At 36.2% G+C, this 23,509-nt stretch overlaps 1 protein-coding gene across 1 annotated transcript in view; it reads right to left on the minus strand.

Moving 5' to 3' along the window:
- LOC115623941 (uncharacterized serine-rich protein C215.13) overlaps nt 1–23,108 on the minus strand; it is a 28,046-nt gene extending 4,938 nt beyond the window's left edge. Inside the window, exons 1-5 of the mRNA XM_030518503.1 lie at nt 22,607–23,108; nt 14,148–14,692; nt 6,265–6,487; nt 3,468–3,595; nt 2,135–2,303 (exon numbers count right to left, since the gene is read on the minus strand). Coding sequence (XP_030374363.1) covers nt 2,135–2,303; nt 3,468–3,595; nt 6,265–6,487; nt 14,148–14,692; nt 22,607–23,108 — 1,567 coding nt within the window. The remainder of the gene's footprint in view (nt 1–2,134; nt 2,304–3,467; nt 3,596–6,264; nt 6,488–14,147; nt 14,693–22,606) is intronic.
- Nucleotides 23,109–23,509: the final 401 nt, after the last annotated feature.

The raw sequence follows: 23,509 nt of genomic DNA on the forward strand, positions 1-23,509 counted from the left end.
TATTAACATCTCTGATGTCAGATCAGATGTTTTCATTTTGATGTGTGGATACGCTATAAAATAATCTTGCACCTATAGCAATCAATTTTATGCCGTCATATTCACAATTTCAACCACTGTGCAGCGACGACTTGACATTAGCGAAAGTCGCAAAGGAAGTGGCATGCAGTACTCGTATTTAAGTTGACTAGATGGCTATGATGGTATGTGGATGTTGGATAGTGGGTGGTAAAGCAAAATAAACATAATTTTCATGCGCCAAGCGTGCAGACACTGCAGTCAAAAGCACACACACACACACACACACACACACACACATGCACACCTCTACCCCCACCCCCTAACCTCACACTAGGAGCGTTTATGAAACTGTCGCCCTCGGCTGTTATTCCCGACTGTGCAAATGATTGGCGACAAAACGCAAAGCATTTGACTAGAGGGGGCAACAAGAATGGGGGGAAGGGGGCGCAATAGTGAGAGAAGTGGGCGTAAGAGTCGTTTATGGCGTTAGTGCGCATAATGATTACCGACACACTCGAAATTCGTGGGCGTGTCATTCCCCTTTAATTTTTACGTGCCACTCGTGCAGTAATCGCTTACAGGCGGATTTAAGCTTCCCAATCTATTCAGTCTGTCTTTATCGCTTGGCATATTTACCCGCCATTAACACGCTCTTACCTTATTTGCAGTGCTTTGCTTGGCATTTTCTCATTTCCACCCAATGCCTTCGGTTTTTAACTGACACTCTTTTTGTCTTTGAAGCCGCTGGTCCAAATAATTCCATTACATATCGCACGCTTTGAAGCTACTTTTGTGTACTTTTCTCTGCTCTTTTCGCCCTGATTCTTATGTGTCAGCGCTTTTGTTACCCACACCTGTATTTTTATGGCTGCCATTACCCGATTGTACAATCAATGAAGCACGACATGTACATCACTGTTTAAAATATTGATAAGATCCATGAATCCTAGTCCGGCTTTAAGAAACTCCAGGAGTAGACTTTTCGAGCTCTTTTTTATGGATTTCTCTTTGAGAACGTTAACTCACAAATAGACTTTCCCTATATTAGAGGATTCGAATAACGTCGCTTTAAAAATAATCATGCAGGTGCGCGATCTAAGCAACTTAAAATCTAATAGTTCTTCATCGGTAGAAATCGTAGGTCGACTCTGGTTTGTAACTTATTATGAGCCTTTCAAGTTGCAGGACTCATGAAGTCTTGGTCCTGGTGTGCGAATCAGCTGCTTAGTTGTTCTTGGTTTACTACTTAAAAGGGTTTCGATATCTTATAAAATCAACTGTTCTGTTCGTCTTCGAAAGCTATGTGTATAGATGTCTCTCCATCAGCGCTTTCACTCCACTGTATACTTTTATTTAGACTTGAAGCATCAACATGTAAGACGTGTGCGAATTGCATTTTTAGACTAAATGATGGGCTTCTTCTTAACCTTTTACTTAAGACCTAAGCTCGGCATTTGGTCATTAATTTTCATCTAAAAGCAAATAACTTTAATAACTTATTTACTAATCATTCTTATTAAACTACTTAGCTATTACAGAAACAGTAATAAAATCGCAGCTAGCCACTAATTATGTTCCTCTTCTACACAGTCTTAGTATGAAATAGGTGTTTTTCCTCATTATTAATTTGCTGCCCCCACTCCTAAAGACTTTTGCCTACACATTTGTAAGCAATTGTCATCTTTAGTTCGCTTTAATTAATTTGCTTTACGCAGCGATGGCAAGTTAATTATATTTACTTATTTATCTGCCACAAATAATTCATGATTTGAAGTTCATAAGCAACTGGCACTTCAGCTCTTTTGTGGCATTATAACCTTCCTTTTACACTCATTACACTTAACTAATGAGCAGACCGCAAGTGCTACTTCCAGAAGCACTCATACACCGTCCTTCTTCTCACTTGTTTCTTCATTTCCCCTTTGTTCCCCACTGTCAATCTCTTTGGCTTATTGCCACACTCGGCTGTCCGTCGCGCTGTCTGCCACTCATTTCCCCACTTCCTGCAGCACGTTGTGTTTTTGCGCAATTTTTGTTCATTTTCATATTGTCTGTCTTTTGTTCCGTTCGGTTTCGTTTCGTTCTACTCTGTTTTGTCGTTGATTTTACTTACCATTCAGCACGTGTACCGTTACGCTTTTCGGCTTTGAATTTGATGGATTACATTGATAATGCCCGGAGTCTGATGGACGCGCTGATTTAATCAGGAGGAATGATGTTGTGGTCTCACCTTTATTGGTGACAACCGAGACGCCACCGCGTGGCGAGTCGTAGTTGATAATCTGCGAAAAAGAAAGAAAACATACGGATAAATATATGTAGAGAGAGAGACAGAGAGAAAGTTATAGCTTTTAATAACACGCTCAAAGCGAATGAAATTTGAATGAAAGGCATTAGCAATTTGTATGCCAAATGACATTCGAAACGCGGAAATTGTCAAGCAAATGAAATTAGATTTTTATGCGCAATAAAACTGAGCACCCGATTACGCATACGCACTGTTGCACGCAGCAAGTGGTTGAAAGAATTGGGATTGGGGGGAAAAAAATGAAATAAATCAGCACGGAATATGCGAATGAGGCAAAATGAAAATGAAATGAAAACGAGTAGATGTGCAAAAATGCGGAATAAAATTAAATCTCGGCTTGACAAAACCGGCACTAATGGCAACTTTTCTGCTCAATGCCACAAAAATCCCGCCATCGCCCCATATAGAATAAAGGGCATAACAATGGAAGAAGAACCCTTTCATCCCACGTGCCACACAGTGCTCGGCAAATTCCCAATACAATAAGCTAAAAACATGCTTGTGTGTGGAAGTCCGGGGGCATTAAGTGAAGAAAACAGAAACACCTAAAGTGGAAAACTAAAACGTGGCTCACCAGCAGGAACAACAGCAACAGCCACAAGGGTGCACTGACAACAACAACAACAACAACAAAACCAAAAAATCCATTTAAAAGCCCTTCATTCTTTCGCCAACCTACGCTTACTGTGCCAACATAGTGCTTAAATGGCATTTCCTTGCTGCCACGCTTTGTTGTATGCAACAACGGCGTCTAAAGCACAAAAATAGAAATGCGAAAAGGGTGCAAGGAACACAAAAATAAAAATACACAGACAAACACAAATACAAACAAAAAGAGAAAAGCACAAACAAAGAAGGAGGAGAGAGTGATAAGCACCCGACGCGCTCATTTGATGTCCTCGTCATCCTTGCCGCGCTTCGTTGGCAGCCCAGCGGACCTAAAGCTAATTTAAAAGTTACTAAATTGAACATTGAAGGGTTTTGTCACTCGGCCAACCCATTTTCGGGCAGGACATGCCAAAAGTAATTGCGTGCCCCACCAATTCACGAAAATTGCGCAAAATAACAGAATAAAATCAAATAAAATAAATGTAAAGTGCTCGCTTATATACGCACACGTACGAGTATATATACTTACAGCATTATTGTGATTCCAAAAGATATAGGCCGGTGGCTCCGGTGAGTTGAGTATGACACAGGTGAGATTTATAGTTGAGCCACTCTCTATATACAAATCGGGTGCGCCAATTATTTCCGTTGAGGGTTCTGTAACAATAACAAAAAATCACTCCAAGTAACAAATTGAAAACTTAAATAAGTTCACATTTATTCATTTTGTATTGCAAAGGGCTTTAGTATTTTTTATTTATTTTGATTAATTGTTTAATTAAGTCGTGTACTTATTTACTTTCGTTTTTTTTACTTATTTGTTAGTGAATTTTGGTTTTTTTTTCATACATGCATTTTCTATATGTTTATTGTTTTTTAGTATTTTATTAATTGTTGGCTATTTTATTTTGTATTTTTATCTTTTCATTAATTTTTATTTATCTTTTGTTAATTTTCCTTTTTGTTTTTTTTTATTTATACCCTAATTACTTTTAACTTATATTATTTGTTTGATTTAGGTTTTTTTATTTTTATTATTTATTACAAATTTTTTTTTTTTATTTTCTTTACTAATTTGTATAATTGTGCTATTGATTATTTGTTGTAGTATGTTTTATTTATTTATTGATTGATTATGTTTTCACCTATTATTATTTTATTTATTTTCTATTTTGAAATAATAGAAATAATACCTAATTTATTTATTGGTTTGCTTTTAATTTTTTTATTTCTTTACTTTTTTAATCTATTTATTTATTTATTTGTTTTGTAATTTTTATTTTATATTTATTTATCTACTCCTTATTCGTTTTTATATATTTATGTCTTTTGTTATTTATTGGAATATTGAAATATTACCATTTTATCACATTTAATTTATTTTAAAAATAAGTTAAATCGTTATCATTAGTCATCTTTTAATTTAAAGATTCTTTATGTTAATTTTATAAGCTTTCTTAATGATTAAAATGTATATATTAATGTACGTTAACTTATTAAGTTGTAAGCGGTCTTAATCATTATTTATTTATTTACTTATCATTCTCGCTACTTATTGTTGAATATTCATCTTCTGTGTATAGCCTAACAATGCTATGAAATTCAGATTCTATAAGCTTCCCTATCAATACATCCACCAACCATCGAAACCTTCTAGCCTGTGTCCAGTTCTTGTTGCCCATTTTTTGACGTTAGCCAATTCCCATAGTTTGTCCACCTTAACCAACTGCAATTGTAATCCACATTAAGTTTATGGCGTACTAGAATAAACATTCACTGCCCCTTCCTACCTCCGTCCTCCCTCTGTGCCACGACCCCTCGGAGTCTAAGTTGACAGTTTATTGCTTGCCTCGAAATAAAAATGCCGTTGCCCACTTTTAGGCTGATTGCTTTTGTCCGTAATTTGTGTGTAAAAATAAAATGGCGGCGGCGCAGGCAGCTTAAAACAAAAGAGAAGTTCTCCGGTAAATTGGTGGCAACTTTCTAGAAATTGGAAGCTCAACAAACTTTTTTATTTTCCCTTCGAAATTAGTCGCAGCTAATTCCACATTTTAATTTAATTGCGGCACCGGAACAAATTTTCTTTTAAGATAAGAAAAACAACGATTTCTTTAATGTTTTTAGGCTCAAGAGAATGTGTTAGCATAATAATGCTATTTGAAGTGAAATTCTATTATTTTTGACAGAAAATTTCGTATCATATTATATATGATAATAATTATATATTATTATATATATAACAATTATAAATATAAATAAAATATATAAATATAAATTTATCTCAAGTCGGCAAAAGAAACATTAAGAAACGTAATTTATCAAAAATTAATGACAATATAATTTTTTAATAAAATTATTTAAAGAAAAACTTAGAGAAATAGAATATTTGATTAAAAATTGATCAATGTATTGGAATAGAAAAGTCGCAAAAAATCAATGGCTATGCTTAATAAATTTTAGCAAAATTTAATTTAACAAATTTTTAAATTTAATGTAAACAAGTTGCCACAAATCAACAACCACGTTAACATTCATCAAAATATTTACACGTTTTGAATTTAATTTTAAAGAATAGAGCAATAATTTCTATTTTCTTCAGGTTTAATTAAAATGTATCTGTCATGTTATTATTTTTGCCAGATTTCGTTACCTAATTTACTTTTTAAATTTTCAATTAAGTATATTCTTTAAAAATGAATATCTTCTTATTTTGTATTTAATTATAATCGTTATATATACGTAGATGCTATCCGCTATATGACATAATTGTTTATTTAATTTAATTGATTTAAGACAATTCATATAACCTTTACTGACCTCTTGTAGAATAAGAATTAGGCGCAGTAATTTCAGAAAAACAATGCATTTGTATGGATTTTAAAAGGCAGCTCTAAAGCCACTGAGTCAATCAGCTATCAAATTTATACAAGTATTTATGTGTTTCAGATTTATTTGGATTTAAAATGTGTTTATTTAGATAATGAATGCAAAGAATATCTGTGTTTTTCATCCTATTGAATACAAAATCATCTTCATTCATCATTTCATCAACACTTGCTGTATACTTTTATATATTCTGTTCTTTTAATCTATTCCATATATGTATATCGAGTACATAACCACATGAAATCTCTTAGCTCTTGGCTGTCTTCCCTGCAGCTATTCTGTGTTTGTTTAAAATGTTAAAGAAATCAAATCACATTGTTAAAGCATGCCCATAAATTCGAATTTGCTGTTTTCCTTCTACTTTATTTGATTTAATGATGATTTTATTCCGTTAAATGCCTCACTCGGCAGCCCCGAAGCTATGTATCCATTGTACTTACCAACAACATTCAAGTGTATGTAGTGGCTCATGTGGGGTGTTGTCGACACCTGGCACTCATAAATGCCTGAATCGCGATGCTGGGGATATTTAATTTGTAGCATCCAGTCTTCTGTTTGCGGTTGATGTATGGCGCGAAAACGTTGATCCGATGTATACGTATAGCGGCCAACTGTGAGCAAATGTATGTCCCGATGTCGCACCCACGAGACTTGCAGCAACATCTAGAATCAGGGGAGACAGAGTTAGGCACCCGATAAAGCAAAGTAATGCAGACTTTATGCAAAAAATTTTATTCAAAGTGTGTTTATGCGTGTGTGTAAATTTTAATTTATTAAGCAAACAGTTTAAAAAGTCAATTTTACGCGCACATTAGCATTACAGGGAGGCCTGAAAAGTGGGGGGACCACCTTTTTCCTTTCCTTTTTTTTTGTGCCACACGCACGTGTAGAGCTCATCCCTCAAATTCTGTCTTCATCATATCGGCGTCGTCGCATACGTGTAATATGCAAATTTATTTTGAAATATTGTATATGCTTTTTCATAAAAGGAACGAAAAAAAAGAAAAGAAAAGAAGATGCCAAAAACTTTGACACACACGCCGTGCCACACACAGACACCCCATGTGAGTGGGCAGGGGCGGGGTAGGGGAGCTGTCAAAGTGCAGTAGGCGTGGGCGACTGTTACCCTTGTTAACTTTTGAAGCAACTTTCTTGCCTCAAAGACAAATTGAAGGCAACACATTGCGACGCCCACTCCCCGAGTCCAGTCACAGTGGTCCTGTTAAATGGCCTCTATTCAAAAATTTATGTAATCTAATAAAATTTATCTCATTTACAGTAATCCTACGGCTCTATTTATGAATATATTTGCTGACTTATAACTTTGTGTTGGCCTTTGCTGGATATGTGATTCAATTTTTTTTAAAAAGAAAACTTTTTCACAATAAAGATGTATGTCAAAATTGACTACCTTGCACCTAACAGCTGTTAAAAAATGAACAAACAAGCTAATTAAAAACAATCTGACGGAACGTCTGCTTGTCCGACTGCCTGTCTGTCTGTATGAACGCATATATCTCGGAAACTGTAAGAGCTAAAAAAATTAAACTTTATATACAGATTGTATTACACACGATAAACATTACGATTCTAATTTTTTCGATTCAACCGCAAGTCGACTTATTAGGGTTATTTAATTGTTGGGCCTTCTTTTTAATTTATTTATTAATTAAACCAAAAACTAAAACGATGATAGTGCATTACAATATAAGAGTTGCATGAATATCGAGTCCACTAATTAATTACGAGTGTAAAGTATGTTGAGACTGGCAAAAAATCACAAGCGAATTGATAGAATTTCAGAGCTTGTCGCTAACCCAATGTGTTTTCAATTAAAAGACATAATAATACTATGCTTAAATACAATGCTTCTGTTACAAGACAACTCTTCCGCGAGGTTCTTTGCACGTCTGATCGTGGCTTAAGCACGATTTTCGTTTTGGCAATCAAAAATGTCGAATGCTTTTAACATCCTATATGCATGTTAATAATTAATATTTACCACTGTGCACCGCCACACCCACCGCTCGCACTTGAACTCATCCTACATGAACAGCCTACCCCAAATTCCAGGCACGCTAATGCACACCTGTTTGGCAACCACCTGCTGTTAACATGTTTTACCATTTAAAGTAAAGAAAAGACGAAGTACACGCAACATTTTTAAGTGACTGTGATTTAGCAACACACACACCCACACACACACTGAGATGATAATTTACATAGAGGGGTGTGTGAGTATGTGTGTGTGTGTGTGGCTCGTGTCATGCGTCAGCTGTGACCATTTTCAATTTAAATGGCAACGGGTGGGTAACATGCTGGCTGACGACGACAATGCCGACAAGATGAGGCACAAGTTAATGGCCAAGAAATTGTCAGCATTGTGGGGCAAACTTTTCAAGAGTTAAGCAAAAGTTGCTTGTAATTAACACCAAACGTTGCCCCAGGTAGACTTTAAGTAAACGCCTCTTCCCCCCACTTTTCAAACACTTCAACCCTCTGGGCAAACATGAAGGCAGGCAGACAGGCAGACAGGCAGGCAGGCAGACTGACAAGCAGTCAGCCAGGCAGAAAGTCTTGGCAACCACAAAAATGAAACACATCCAAACAACCAACGAACCAACCAACCAGCCACCCAATCCACCCATATGCCACACGCCCCCGATTTTTATGCATATTATGCGTGTTTACAGTATCGTAAAATTTGTATATCGATTTCAAGCGTAAATATTTTTTATGCCTGGTAAACAGAAACGTAAAAGAAAAGAGCAGAATCGAAGGCAACGCCAAAAATCTGTCGCTTTTACAACTCAATTTTTGGAGCATGGTTTTCCAAAAAAACAGAAAAACAGAAAAACGAAGAAGAGAGAGAGAGTGTTTTGCGCGCATATTTTGAAACTTTTCCTTTTGACTTTTGCCATGAATTATTTAGCTCGAAGCTTTTGTTTAACGCCCCCACACCTTAACACCACCTCCCACTTCTCATTAGGGCGCATTATTATCAGCAGCCGGCAGCCGTAAAGCAACGAACAGCTGAAATAAATGGCACACCGCTGCGACTCTAATGAAAAACGTCATTAATAATGTACAAAACATCAACATCCGTTTGGTGTTTATCATTAAAACCTACACTGCGCATAAAACAGAAGGTGGCTGCGCTCGATTTCTTTTTACACCCAACCCATAAACGAACGATAAAAGGGTATCTTAAGAAGTGCGTAGGATATGTAACAGCATGATAAAATACATTTTAAAGGGGAAATTTTTAAACAAAATAACGATAAGTAATAATGTAACCATTGGCGTTCATTTGTACGACTGTTTGTCCCACTGTCTGTCTGTATGAACCTTCAGATCTTTGCAACACTAAACGCTTGGTCCACCAAACTTTTAAATTATTTATATTAAGTAAAAATGTAAATAATATTACACATTATTTTGTGTATAAATTTGTTGTTTGTTAAGTAAACCTTTCTAGTTTATCATGTCTTCGCTAGTCAGTAAGTAGTAGGTAAGATAAAAGGGTATCTTAAGAAGTGCGTTGGATATGTAACAGCATGATAAAATACATTTTAAAGAGGAAATTTTTAAACAAAATAACGATAAGTAATAATGTAACCATTGGCGCTCATTTGTACGACAGTTTGTCCCACTGTCTGTCTGTATGAACCTCCAGATCTTTGCAACACTAAACGCTTGGTCCACCAAACTTTTATATTATTTATATTAAGTAAAAATGTAAATAATATTACACATTATTTTGTGTATACATTTGTTGTTTGTTAAGTAAACCTTTCTAGTTTATCATGTCTTCGCTAGTAAGTATTGTTTTCATGTGTACTCGAGAATAAAGAGAGAATAAAGTTTCTGATTTTCGCAGCTCTAGCGTCTACATCTTTCTCATTTTATACTTCCAACTGCAAAAGCCAACTTGACCCATGACTTTGGCTAATCGCTCAGCTCTAATGATGTATATATGTACTCGCAGTATATCTGCAGAAGGAAGTGTGAGTCTTAAAAGGGGGGTGGAGGGGGAAGGGTTGCAGCTGCGGTCCGCCACAAACTGAAAGCTAATTAGGTTTTAAGCTGACAACGCACAGCTCAAGCAAATGAAGTTCGAACTGTGAAAGGGTTTCACAGCTTAAGCAATGCTGTGAAAGGGTCTGAGTGTGAGTTCAATTAGGAAGTTGAGTTTAGGCGAAAATTAAATAAAGGAAGTGTTTTAGTTTTCGAGGGCAGGAAACGCAATTTTCTAGCTGAGGGCAGGCGACAATGAAGCCAAAAGTTCAAAAGAGAAAACTCTTACTAATGTGCATACTTTAAGGGAAATAAAGGAAATCCAATTGCTATTGTTTAAGTTCTACGTGAGTTCGTTTGATTGAAGAACACAAAGAATTACGTAGAAATTAAATTGCCATACAAAAATCTACAGGAATTCAGGTAAGCCACAAATTAAAGCTTCCTTTTACTTAATCAAATGTGTTTCATATGAGCACTTGTGATGCCTTTACAGAAGCATTGTGCCTTTCAAACAAATAAAACTAATTAAAATACCATATGTCTTGAAATCTGCTTCGAAGCACTTTTGAAGTTAAGGAGCTTACCAATCGAAAGGAAGAGAAGCCAATAATAATTTTTCACGTCTTATAGTATAGTTAGGTGTGTGTACGAAAGAAAGCAGATGAGAAAACGAAAAGACTTGCATAAAATATCTCCAAAAGTAAATGTTCTAGAATCTAAATGTTAAATTATTAAGATTCGGCACTACTAATGGCCTAGTAATACTAAAGGTATTTCGTAGTATATTCAGTAGGTGGTTACACTTAAGAAGAAAGAAATTAAAATACCTGAGTGGAGAAAGCGAAGAGAGGGTACAAGTCTTTTAATTATACGGCCACAATACATCAGAATTGGCTAGTCAGTCTAGTCAGAGATTTTTAGAACTAGTTAACTAGTTAAAATCTCAGCTCAGCTTATCAAAATCGTATCAAATTGGTAATAATAATAATTTTTTATAATATTTATAACGCAAGTCATCAACATTTATTATAACTATTATAAATGAATTAAAATGAAACGAATGCTTGTTTTCTATTATTTGTAATTCTACACCATATATCTAATTCTGCAAATCAATGATCAAGCTGTTTATTTTAAGAGCTGCAAGATGCTTTCTTCTATATTTCCTTCTTCCCTCACACAAAAACCAAATAAACCCACAAATAATTCAAAATAACTCTTAATAATTCTAAATAATTTTCAATTAATACTCTTTGTGCATTTGAAACTATCAAAATGTAATAAGTATTTAAAATATTAAATACCTAAGTATTGGCTCTCAACAATTTAATATCTATACACAATTTAATATCTAATATATAAAGATATTTGGTTTGTCATTTTGATACACTCAGAACGTTATAGGTATATAAATGGGTACCTTTATGGTTAGTATGACTAGACGACTGACTACAATTGTTTTCAAAGTCTGTTTATTTAGAGTAAAAAATATGACAGAGAATTGACATTGAATATAGATCGTTAGTTTCAAATCAAACAATATATAGACAATGTAAGAAATGTTAATGATATGAGGAAATCAAGTCTCCTCCAACAGGTTGCTGATTTGAAATCAATAGCTTTTATTTTCTTAAATATGCCAATTTTTAATCGATAAAAATTTAATTGAACAAATTGAAAATAATTTTCATTGCATACAATAAGTTTTAGATTTAACCAAAATACTTGAAAATTTCATTGAACAAATTGAAAATAATTTTCATTGCATACAATAAATTTTAGATTTAACCAAAATACTTGAAAATTTTTAACAGTTTAGTTGGCGAATTATCAATATATTTAATTAGAGAGTTTCCATTTTATAATTAACAAAAAGGGTGAATAATTCGTTTCTTATAACAAGAACTCTTATTTAATTTAAATAATTTGTCTTATTTTGATAAGCTCTGACTAAAAACGAAACTTAGTATGTAGATTTGTCGTATCACTACGCAGTGCAAATTAATTACGAATAATATAGAACCTCTTTTTTTGGCTGCCTTAGGAACGATTGGTGCAACGCTTATTCTAAGCGAGATTTTTTTTACTACTTGATATACGATTTTTTGAACTTGGCCACGTTTTAAAACAAATATAAAAAACTTGACCTGAAAAAGCAAAATAATTTAATTAAAATAATACGCAGAATTGGTAAAATATGACTTAACTTTTATTTAACACCTCCACTCATTAGTCGTAGCTCATTAGCTAATGATCACCAATGGAAATCTGCGATTAAGTTATTACAGCTAATGAAGTTGGCAAAACTATCTAAAACAGAGACGGCACCAGGACCCAAAAACTTTGCCAAATGCCGCACAACCAACTTCAACTGACAGCAATTTCCCCCCCTCCCCAGCTCCTCCAACACCTGCCTTGGTCCACACACATGCTCTCAATTTAATAATCACGCAAATTAGTTTCCAAAAACCAAACTTAATGGTAATGTGGCAGCCATCGTAAAACCGCAAAAGCAACCCCCACTCCCGCATGAAATGAACTATTTTTGTCCGTTTCTCTGAGTGTAATCGAGCAGCTGCCAGGGCCGACATATAACGTATTATTATCGAAAATAAGCACTGCAATGCCACCCCCAACGGAAGCAACGGAAGCCAAATGACTACGTTACTGGTTGTGGAAACTAACCTAAAAGCGTACTAGACCCTCGCCCCGCACCACCCCGGCACCACCCAAACCACTTACATGCCAGCGCCACTCATGCGGCAGTTGAGCCGCGCTTCGGCCTACAGGAATACAACAGGAGGAAAAAGAAAAGAAACGAATCACAGAAACCAAACCCTAAAATGGGCAAAAAAAAAGAAGCAGAAAGCTTTCACTTTTTTGTTTGTGTTGTTCCTCATTTTCGGTCCGAACTCGGTGCGACTCGATTTGAATAGTTGGCCCAGGTACGGAGCATAGACCGGAAGTGTTGTGGCGTTGCCACGACGAGATTGTGTTTGTGAAATGTTTTGCGGTATTTCCTTCCGCACAGGCAAACTTACACTCCACACACACACACACACACACACACACCCACACGAAACGAAACGCACACACACGTACTTAGACAGATTTTTGTTGAAGTTGAATAAAGTAAAATCTGTTTCCTGTTTTCGTATAATTAATCATTTCGCTTGGCACCGGAACAATTAGCCTAAGCTCTAAATAGTGTGTTTTTTTGTGTGTGTATGTGTTTGTGTGTTTGTGCCTGCCATGTGGGCGCAGTTCATGGGCTAATTAGCTTTTTAAAAAACCCCAGTGGAACCGACCTATATACACACTAAAGGGGAGAAAATTCATTTGCCTAAAACGGAAATTGTCATCCAAAATTAAACTCGAAGTGTGCATCGATTAACAAATTTAGGAGCTCCTTTTCAAAAGCATTGGAAATTTCAACTCTTCTTGCTTTTGAACCACACGAGATGATACAAACGAACAGTATAATAGAAACCATAAATTTTAGGCGTTTAACAACTCCTTAGTCTAAATCTTCCCAACTCTAGATATTTCCAACTCTAGATCTTCCCAACTCTAGGTCTTCCCAAACCTAGATCTCGTAATAAGGAGTCAAGATAAGGAGTCATCACACATATCTATATTCACGCACAGAACCCCGAACAGTACAGCGAGAAAATAGTTAAACAAACAAATCAAAGGATACTTTTTTAACACAAATATAGAATTGACTTACTAAGAACATCAAAAAAATAGTAGTGCTGTTAAAGAGTTCATCGAAAAACCAATAAACATAAACATGTAATCCCATAAAGTTAGAAGAATCAGCACTCAAAGTTTTTTGACTCTAACCTCTACAACTGCCTAGGTATACGCGTTCATACAGTGAGACATACATAGAAGAGCCATTTGAAAACGCCAAAACTTCCTTAAAAGAATACAAATCGAATAGCGAACATAAACTTGTTCTTTATTGCAAATGCACGAACCTTGCTGCTAAGTTTTGTGTCTCTATTATCTATGAACTCTGAGAACTATGAGTTCAGACTGTCGGACATAACAGCGTTGCATTATTATAACACATGTATGTACATTTAACTGTCACATGGAGCAGAAGAATTCCATGACACCCTTTTAGGTAAAGTGTATAAAAGCATGCTGCGCGCTCATCAGCCTGGAAGTCTCTTCCCTCCCACAAATGCGCATTACAAATCGCGTTTTGATAGCATTAAATGGCATTACAATTAGACGTGATGTGTGTGGGGGTGTGTGTGTCTGTCTTTGTCTGCTGGCTGGCTTGATTACTTACCGTTTTGTTGCCCAGATTCTTGACACGACAATTCAAATAGGCCGTCTTGCCGAGCAGTGCAGTGACATTCTTGGAGGCTGCTTTGTCGAAATAGGGACCCCCATTGCGGGCATCTTCGATTAGGTCGATGCTATTGCGATTGATACCGGAAGCAGCGGATGCGATTGTATTCATGTTGCTGCTACTGCTGCTGACTTTTTGCAAACTGCTGCTGGCAATGCCGGTTACTGTTGTGGTAGTGCTGCTGCTGCTGCTGCTGCTACTGCTACTGCTACTGCTGCTGCCTATTGCCGCTATGGTGGTTGTCAGTGAGCCACCGATGCCTCCACCGCCTCCCGACGTGGCCATTGCATGGCCATTCTTGCTGTTTCCGTTACTGCCATTACTAATGCCATTGTTGTTGCTGTTGCTGCTTGCGCTTCCGGTGGCACCATTGGGAGCACCACTAACAGTCACATCGTTGCTGTCGGAGCCACTCTTCGGTATGGCATTATTACTGCTGCTCATATCCTTCGATTTGTATGAATCACGCTGTGCGGCAAAGACTGAAAGGAAGCGGAAAGAAACTTATTAGATAGGGTGCAGAAAAATGTAAGCGATTGCTTTTAAAACTAGGACCGACATAAGTCAGCCAAAGCCCATTAAATGCTTCATAGTTAATATTATTAAATACTTTATTTCTTAATAGTTATTAGCTTAATAATTTCTTAATATTATTAATAACTTAATAATGTAATAAGAACTATGTCTATGAGCCAATGTGTTGTAGCTTCGTCATAGAGAAAAAATCGAATAAGAACTTAACTCCTGTGCTTGCACAATTTTGGAAGGAACTAAAAACTTGAAAGACACAAAAACTTTTCTCCTCCTACTTTTACTTTTCTAAAATCCCTTTTGAATATCTCATGCCTTGTCAGTCAAACCACAAATTAGATAAACGAATTAACACAAAAAAAATGAAGCTAACTAGCCAAGAATTTGTGCCCCATGCCTATTGAAGGAGAACTAATTTGAATTCTGAATATGAAAGAATTTCAGTATAACAATGCCTAAAGAATGTAATTAGGCGGAATGGCTATCTCTCTATGCATCAATTTGCATTTTTTCTCATATCTCGTTTTGCCAGTTAGTCCTGGCTACACAGTCATAATTCGTTAAACAGAATATAGCATAATCTCCATAAAACCAACGCTGAACATAGAAAAGGGAATGATTTACCAGCCAAGAACTTCTATTGACTTATTAACTTATTAGCTTACCAAAAAAAACGGTGGCCAACACTTACCAACTAACGTTCTAACTAGGATACGCTATCTCAGGCCTATAATTGGTCAGCCTAGCGACCACTTATACCATCAGCTTAACAGACCGAGTCGTTCCAGTAAAATCCGTCTATCTGTATGAACGCCAATATCTCCGAATGTTTAAGAGATAGTGTCACCAAACTTTCTATTCTGCCAAGATGTTCTGATCTCTTACTTCCCGGCAATGAATGTGTATTTAAGCCCCCTCCAAGCCTAAATCGATTTAATAACTTCTTTTATGTGTGAATTTTTATCCCCAACTATCAGGTATTGTCCGTCTTTGATGGGCTCAGTATTTTTGCTTACAATTATAAGTTTATTTACAATATGCTACTTCTCTTCCGACACTCTCTAAGGTTTCTAAAGGAACTGCCAAAGGCAAATTACTTTGGTACTTTTCGAAAGCTAGGGCATATAGTACAATACAGTATTGTATGAATGTATGAAAATTTCTGTAAAATAAAAATGATAGTATTTTGAAATTAAATTGTAAAATTTCTGATCAATTAAAATATTGTGCATGCCCTCCTCTGCGATTCTCATACCAAGTGCCTATGCGCTGGCAAAACAAGAATTAAAATATTAAATTTCTAAAAAATTAAATAATAAATTTGTGGATTTAAATTGTGAAATTTCTGATAAATTAAATAAAAATATTGTGGTTTAGTTAATTTAAAATAACAAAAAACCAAGTATGCAGTTCTTTTTTTTTTTGTATTCTTTCTGAAAGTATACAAAATTAATCAATTGAAATTTGTATGTTTTTCATACAAACGTTGGAGCTCGTTTTCCCCCTTTGGAGTTCGAATTTTCCAAAACTTGTGTCCAAATTTCAGCTTCCTAGCTTTTACCATTTGGGCTGTGCGTTGATCAATCAGTCAGTCAGTCAGTAAGCAAACTGTTTTATACATATAGATTAAACACACACAATCTCACATCTGCCATTCATGAAAAGCTGTATTCAATTAATAACTGAACCGATTACAGGCTATATAAGAATTGGAGGGTGTGTGACTTAAGCCTTCTACTCGCTTCATTCTAGCGACTTAAATAAATAAAATTTGTATAATCCGAGCAAGTAGGTTGGGAAAGCATGTCAGAGTGGAGCTAAAAGCGCAAACATTCCCAAAATAAAAATAGCTTTACATAAAATCAATAGCTACATATTTTTGGCTGCTTTTTTGCAAAGCATATTCGGCAGAAAAAAAAAGTAAGAACACGGCTACGCTTTTTTGGCAAACTTGTTACGAAATTAACCGCACATATTGTTAGCTTTTCATCAATAACATGGGGCGCTACCTAATACCAAATACCATCAACCAATTAGCAAATTACAAGCACCATTCATGCACAAGCACACACACACAAATATATAGTATGTACATATATATATAGTAGTATGTATGTATGATATGCTCGAATATATGGACACACACATCTATATATATATATCTACCTATAAACACATGGAAAACTTGCTCAAACAATTTGGCCATAACTCGTGGAAAAGTTGCTCGTTCTGTTTGGTTTCAGTTCGTTTCATTCTTGTTCTTTTTTTGGGCGTGTGTGTGTGTGTGTGTGCAGAGCTTTTGTTTTTATGTTTTTCGTTTATCAAATTTTTATGTTTTTTTTTCTGGCAACAACTAACTGAGCAAACGCCCTTCGTATCCATGTCCTTGTTCTCTTAGTTACGAGCAAATTCTTATCCGCCATTTATCCATCACTTAGCTGCGCTTACGATGTCGACAGTCCGCCCACAATTTGCCGCCTTAACGTCTGCCACATGCACACACACACATGCACACACATCCTCGCACACACTCGCACACATGTGTGTGTCTGTTGGCCACTTGATACGCTTATTACGCCTTACGCCCAGGCTCTGCGTCTTTTTATGGCGCATGCCTGGCAGACAAAACGCTGGCGACCATTTTATAGTTAAGGGGCCAACGCCAGCGACTTTATTAGATTAAACATGTTGTGCACGTTGTCAGACTCAAACACACACACAAACACACTCACACAGAAATACACACAGAAATACACTTTCATCTTATCTGCCTCGTCCTCGACTATTAGGCGCTGCCTTAGCCCTATGGCAGTGTTTCTATTAGATAAGTCCCAAGACTCTAGCCACAGATGCGTTCTACGCTAGAGCTGTGTGCGTGACAATTAGTGATCACACCACAATCACGCATAGTCAGGAATAGAACTGCAACTCTATTACTGACACTATCCATAGTCTACATTTAGTTTAAGATTTTAGGCAGCGACGTATTTAGACAGCTATTAACACTATTTATAAATTATAATTAAAAAAGATCATGCAATTATAAGATCGATAGTTTTTTGTATTTATTGACGAATTTAAAAACCTGTTAAGGATTCTCGTGACTCCCGTTTTAAATCAGAACACCATTTATAATAAATGAAGTTTATCACATTAAGATCTCACAGACACCCTAACCCTATTGATAGTTTCGATAGTTTTGATAGTTTTTGTTTTTATCAAATCTACTTATCAATTGATAAATGAAAGCGAATACTGATAGTTTTAGCGCTTACTTTAGGAAGTAAAACGATCATTAAGTTATGAAGATCATTTAATAAAGAACTCATTGCTTTGCTGAACTACCTCGAGACCTACGGCCGGAGTTGAAACAGAAATGCAACACAAAATACATTCGTATTCCTAAACGGAAAAAATCTTTACATCGGTGTTTAATAAATATTGTCCCTCTGCTTGAATAAATTTCTTAGCCTAACATATCATCGGTACTTCAAATATTTTCGTGAATTTATGAATATGGATTATTTTAAGGCTTTTTCTTTTTTAGCATGTTATTCACATTTTTTTATGTTTATATTAGTTCCGGATTTTTTGATTTCAATTCTTGTTGTCAACTAGAACCAGCCAGTCTTCATATTTGTTCGATGATTAAAATTTTGTTAAAAACGAGATTCAAGTCTCTGTTAATTATACTATAAAAAAAGACATATTTTGTAAAATTTTGACACTTTTGTTTAAAATTTCTTTTCAGTTCAAGAAATGCAAACTTGTTCTGCAGATACTTTAACTTTTTTGTAACCATCGTTAGTATTCATGAATATTCGTGACATGCCGAAATATCACGTTTGTTTAAACATTCATACGAGTTCAGAAAATTCATGATTTGTTCGGTTTTCTTTTTTACTTTTGGATGTCAGAGGCACGCAGCCTTCTAACTCTTGTTGTTGTTGCTGTTGCTGTTGCTGACATATATTGACAGCATGCCCGGCAGCATGCCACAAAGGGAGCCGCGTTGCTGCCTCCTCTTCCTTCTTTCTTTGTGCCAATGTTCAATTGGAAAACAAACACTGTTGCTAATAAGTTGCAGCAGTCGCCCAAAAAAAAAAAAATGTATTAAAGCAAAAATAAATTTATCTCTGGGCCATTTTTTGGAGGTACACCCCCACGCCCAATCCAAGACTCCCTGGGTTTTGTGCCTAAGCTTGATAATAAATAAAACGCCCTTGGCTGAAAATTAAAATAAATTGACTGACGCGGCTAGCAACCGCAACTGTCAGTCACTCAGTCAGTCAGTCAGTCATTCTGGAAATCAACAACGTTTCGCAAAAATCAGAAAGTCATATGCCCATGTTCAAGTTCCAATCTCAGGCCCAATCACTCCCCTCGCAGTTCTCAAAAAAAAAAAACAAGCAAGACAAAAATTTTGCTGTCGACTTCAACAACAGCTTTGAACTCAAAGCAGCCGCAAGGCATATTTTTCTTGTTGTTGTTGTTGTTGTTGTTGGTCCCGCGCCGTTGCTAACATTTGTTAGCTCTTGTTGTTGTTGCTTTAGTTATTGTTGTTGTTGTTGTCAAAAACATTTGAAATGTCAAAACTTTTCGCAGTTAGGTGAATTGGCGAGCAAAACTTTTAAATTTTTAAATTCACTTTAAAAATTAAAAATCGTTTGCCTCGTCTTCGTCCTCGACCTCCTTCTGCTGGCTGTCCTCCTTCCTCGTGCTTATGCCCCAAAAGATGGCTCAACATTTTTCCGTGTACTATTTACATAACAGTATCTGTGTTGACTGTTGCCATTCCGACAAACTTATGTCATTTAAATATTTAAAGATTTTTGTTTGTCATGTCGTTGTTGTTGTTGAAAATGAAAAGTTAAATGAAAAACATATGCCGTTTGTTTGCGCAGAGACACCACTTTGAAGTTGAAGGTTCTTCAAGCTGTTTTCTCACTTGGCAGTCAGCAAATAGTGTGGCGGATATAAAGCAGATCTTAAATAAAGATATAATGTCGTAACTGAAGCTTAAGAAAAGAAATAGAAATAGAATCGAATAGCGCTAAAAGCCTAAAGCAAGGCTTGTTGGTTAGTTGTACACAGCTTTTCATTATGTGGGGGAAATCTTTGGACACCTTTGGATAAGATACATAGAGCCGCTAATAAGCCGTTGCTTATAATTTCTTCAATGTAGGCCAGATACTTTCATAGAACAATTGCATTTTTTAACTATGTCGGATAAGTTTGGACACATTTGGATAATTATTATGAGGCTGTAAAGCACTAATCTACACTGGCCTTATGCTAATAAATGCTAAACTGTTGTACGCAACTCTGGGTAATAGCTGTGGGGGATACCATCGGATAACTATAGATTAAAGACAAAGTTAACAGTTAACTTTGACGGTTAAGCCTGGATACCTTTCCATAATTCGCAGTAGATTTAAATCTACGCTGTCTTTAAAATCTATATTCTCCACCTAACGACTTTATAGCTCACTTTATAGCTCACTTATTTACGATGGATAGCAGTGAAAACATTGGGCTTTTTGGATAAAGAAACAATATAATTTGACAAGAGGAACAGCCTTCAATTTTTTTTTTTAACATGATTCTGAATACGAAGCCAACTTAAAAGTGAATAAAAAATTGAGAATAAAAAAAAGAAGCGCTGACATGTGCAAAATGAAATTTAAAGTTGGCGGATATAGGATAGGATAGTTCCCCAGAGTTAAAAAAAAATTGAGTTATTCAAAGTAAACATGTTCCCGCTACGAAATAATACTAAAATTGCTATTTAATTGGCTCGGATAAAATTGAATAAAGTCTATTAAGGTATTTCTTTAAATACCTCATACTTTTGAAGATCCTTATGCTGCGCAATTTTCATCAATTCTGATAACATAGGATAAGAAAAGGGAGTACCCTGCTTGGAAAAAAGGCTAACGAGTATTATTTATTTACAAATTAATCGAATGTGGGCAAAAAACAATCTTAGCAATAAAATAAGGAAATGGATGTTATACCAAAAGAGTGTAAATATTACAAGTGTGGTGAATAGTGGATATAGTCGGATAAATTCGGATAAGAACCCAGATTCGCGTTGACTTCTTCTCTACTAGCTAAGTAAGCAACTGGAATGAATTTATGTTTACACTCAGTACTATATTTCCGCAAAAATAACATGATTTCCTAAATTTATACTTGTATATAATGCATGAATCGATATAAAAGAAAAACGCTCGTGTCACTGGGACCTTCCCCTTAGCCATTTGTCAGCCTAACCGCAACTCATCATCGTGTTCAGAAACGCATATGAAAAATGAAAGCGAAATTGCAAACCTCACCACACGTGCATATGTTTGAAGCAAATACCCACACAATCAGAGCACAACAATCACTTGGGAGTTGGCCAACCAACGAACCAGCCACCGAACCAACCAACCTACCTCAGACTAAAACATTGATTTCCCCAGACTTTTCAGCTCAAAATTAATTACCAAACCAAAAAACGCTGAGCTCTGCTGGCAGCAGCAAGTAGCAGGAGGGGGAAAAAAATTATGTAAGTAAGTCGCAGCCTGATTTTTTCTGCTGACTCATTTGGCATGACGACGAGCGAAATGATATCGAAAATCGAAATCAATAAATGAAATTGGTCAAATCAATTTGGCAGCAATTGCAATTTGGCTCAGAGCAGCCGCAGGAGGAAGGACGGCAGGAAGTTGGCTTCGTAAAAAGTGGGACATGAAATTTGATTAACAATTGGAAGAATGCCAAAATGTACTCGCAGTCCAAGAGAGAGGGGCAGCCATGAGATGTGAGAAGTAAACATCTTTAGCATGACATTTACAAAATTCTACAAACGAATTTTATCATTGACAGAGTTTTAAGAAAGTTACACAAACATATAAATAATATATTTCAAAATTAAAACCATTCCTTAACTATTTAATTTTTTTTAATTATTTACAATTTTAGCTGTGAAATTTGTAAATAGAATAAATTAAAAATGCCACCTATTATTTAAGTAATTAATCTATAAATTAATTAAAAACAGATACTAAATTCCTCAAAATAAAATTAATTTCTTAAAGAAATCAGTTTTAAAATTAGCTGAACAAAATAAGTACTCCACCTTTTTTTATTAAAATCTATTTTAAATTTTATAAAGTAAAAGATCCCTAGTTTGAAACAAATACACTAAATTAACTTCTTATTAATTGATACTTTGATTTAATCATTGGTTTATTGGATTAGCTTTACATTTGTTAACTATATAATATAATCCCTTGATTTTGCTGAGACTTCAGAGTCAGAATTGCCATATTTTCTTTTTCTGTGCGTATACTACCAAAAGTAATTTTTGCACCCACCTATGACAGCTATAAAAAATATAACGCTTTCTATGGTTTTTGATAAACTTGCTCTCCATATGTACAAAAGAAGTCTATATACCAAGTTTTGTACACCTAGCTGTTATGGCTCAAAAGTTCTCGGTGCTCATACAGTCGAACAGAGGAACGGACATGTCTCTATGGATTCATCGGTTCAGGCTGTTCACATAAAGTACTATACTTTAAATACACCTATAACATGGTGTCTGTCAGACCTATTATTGTCTATTTTATACATTTGGTGACTAGACTTTCAAGCCCTTTCCCCTTTTTGTAGCGAGTTCAGCTCTGGTTCTATCTGAACCCTTTTTTTTGCAGCGCTTAAAATATGCCACTTAGACTTAGCTTAACTTTGGAAATAATATTAATATCGATCCCATATAAGGCAAACATTAAATGTACTCTATTTATTTGGAGAGTTAGACCCTTTAATACCAATTAGCTTTACCGTTGCTTACAGTTCGGATATGTACTACTCACCCCCATTACCGGATATCACAACTATGACAACGACGAGCATGGTGAGCATTATCAGAGCACGCTGGCATCGGCAGCAATCGGCGGCGTTGATGGAGAAGGAGGAACAGGCATTATATAGACGTGGTCCGGCCGTTGGCCAGAGTCGGGTGCAAGACGAGGCCGCTGATGGCGGCAATGTGGGCAGCGTTGTCGATGAGGATAGAGGTGACAAGGTGGCTGGACTAGCACTCCGACTCTGCCACAGACTATTACTGAACGAGGTTGTGGAGAGGGTGTCCTGTAGAGCTGTGGCCGCTGTCGTTCCTGTTGTCGATTCGGCCGTCGTCGAGGCGTTTGTTGCTGCCAAATATAATGCTGCTGGTGGGTCTGTGTGACGTTGGCGTCTTTGACGTCGACTAGTCCTAGTTAAGGACGTTTGGGACGCTCGTTGCTTTAAATTCGTTCGTTCCAGTTGCTGTTGGTGCTGGGGCTGGGGCTGGGGATGGGGCTGGCGCGTTTCCATTTGAAAAGTTGCCATAATATATTTCTTTCTGGGCTTAGTTCGCATTTACTATACTCTGCCACTCTGGGCGGGCGCTCTGCTCAAGCACTTGAACACTTGAACCTAGACGAGTGTATTTTTTAGGGCGTGGCCAGTGGGCTGCTGCTGCTGCTGCTGCTGCTTTTGCTTTTGATTTTGCTTTTGCATGCTCATATTAAGGCCCGCCATGCTTCAACTGCCACGATGCGTGAAATTGCTGTGCCGGCTTACAAATTGCTCGGCGCGCACAGTTCTCTAATACAAGTAAGTGGTGGCCCTGCTTCTCAAATTGAAACTACTTTACTCCTGCTGGTGGTGGTGCTGAAAAATCGCTGCCATTTTTCCGCCGATTTATATTCCATTTAATTCGACTTTAACACGAT

Source organism: Scaptodrosophila lebanonensis, unplaced genomic scaffold, assembly GCF_003285725.1.
Source record: "Scaptodrosophila lebanonensis strain 11010-0011.00,11010-0021.00 unplaced genomic scaffold, SlebRS2 tig00000053-arrow-pilon, whole genome shotgun sequence".
Lineage (NCBI taxonomy): Eukaryota > Metazoa > Arthropoda > Insecta > Diptera > Drosophilidae > Scaptodrosophila > Scaptodrosophila lebanonensis.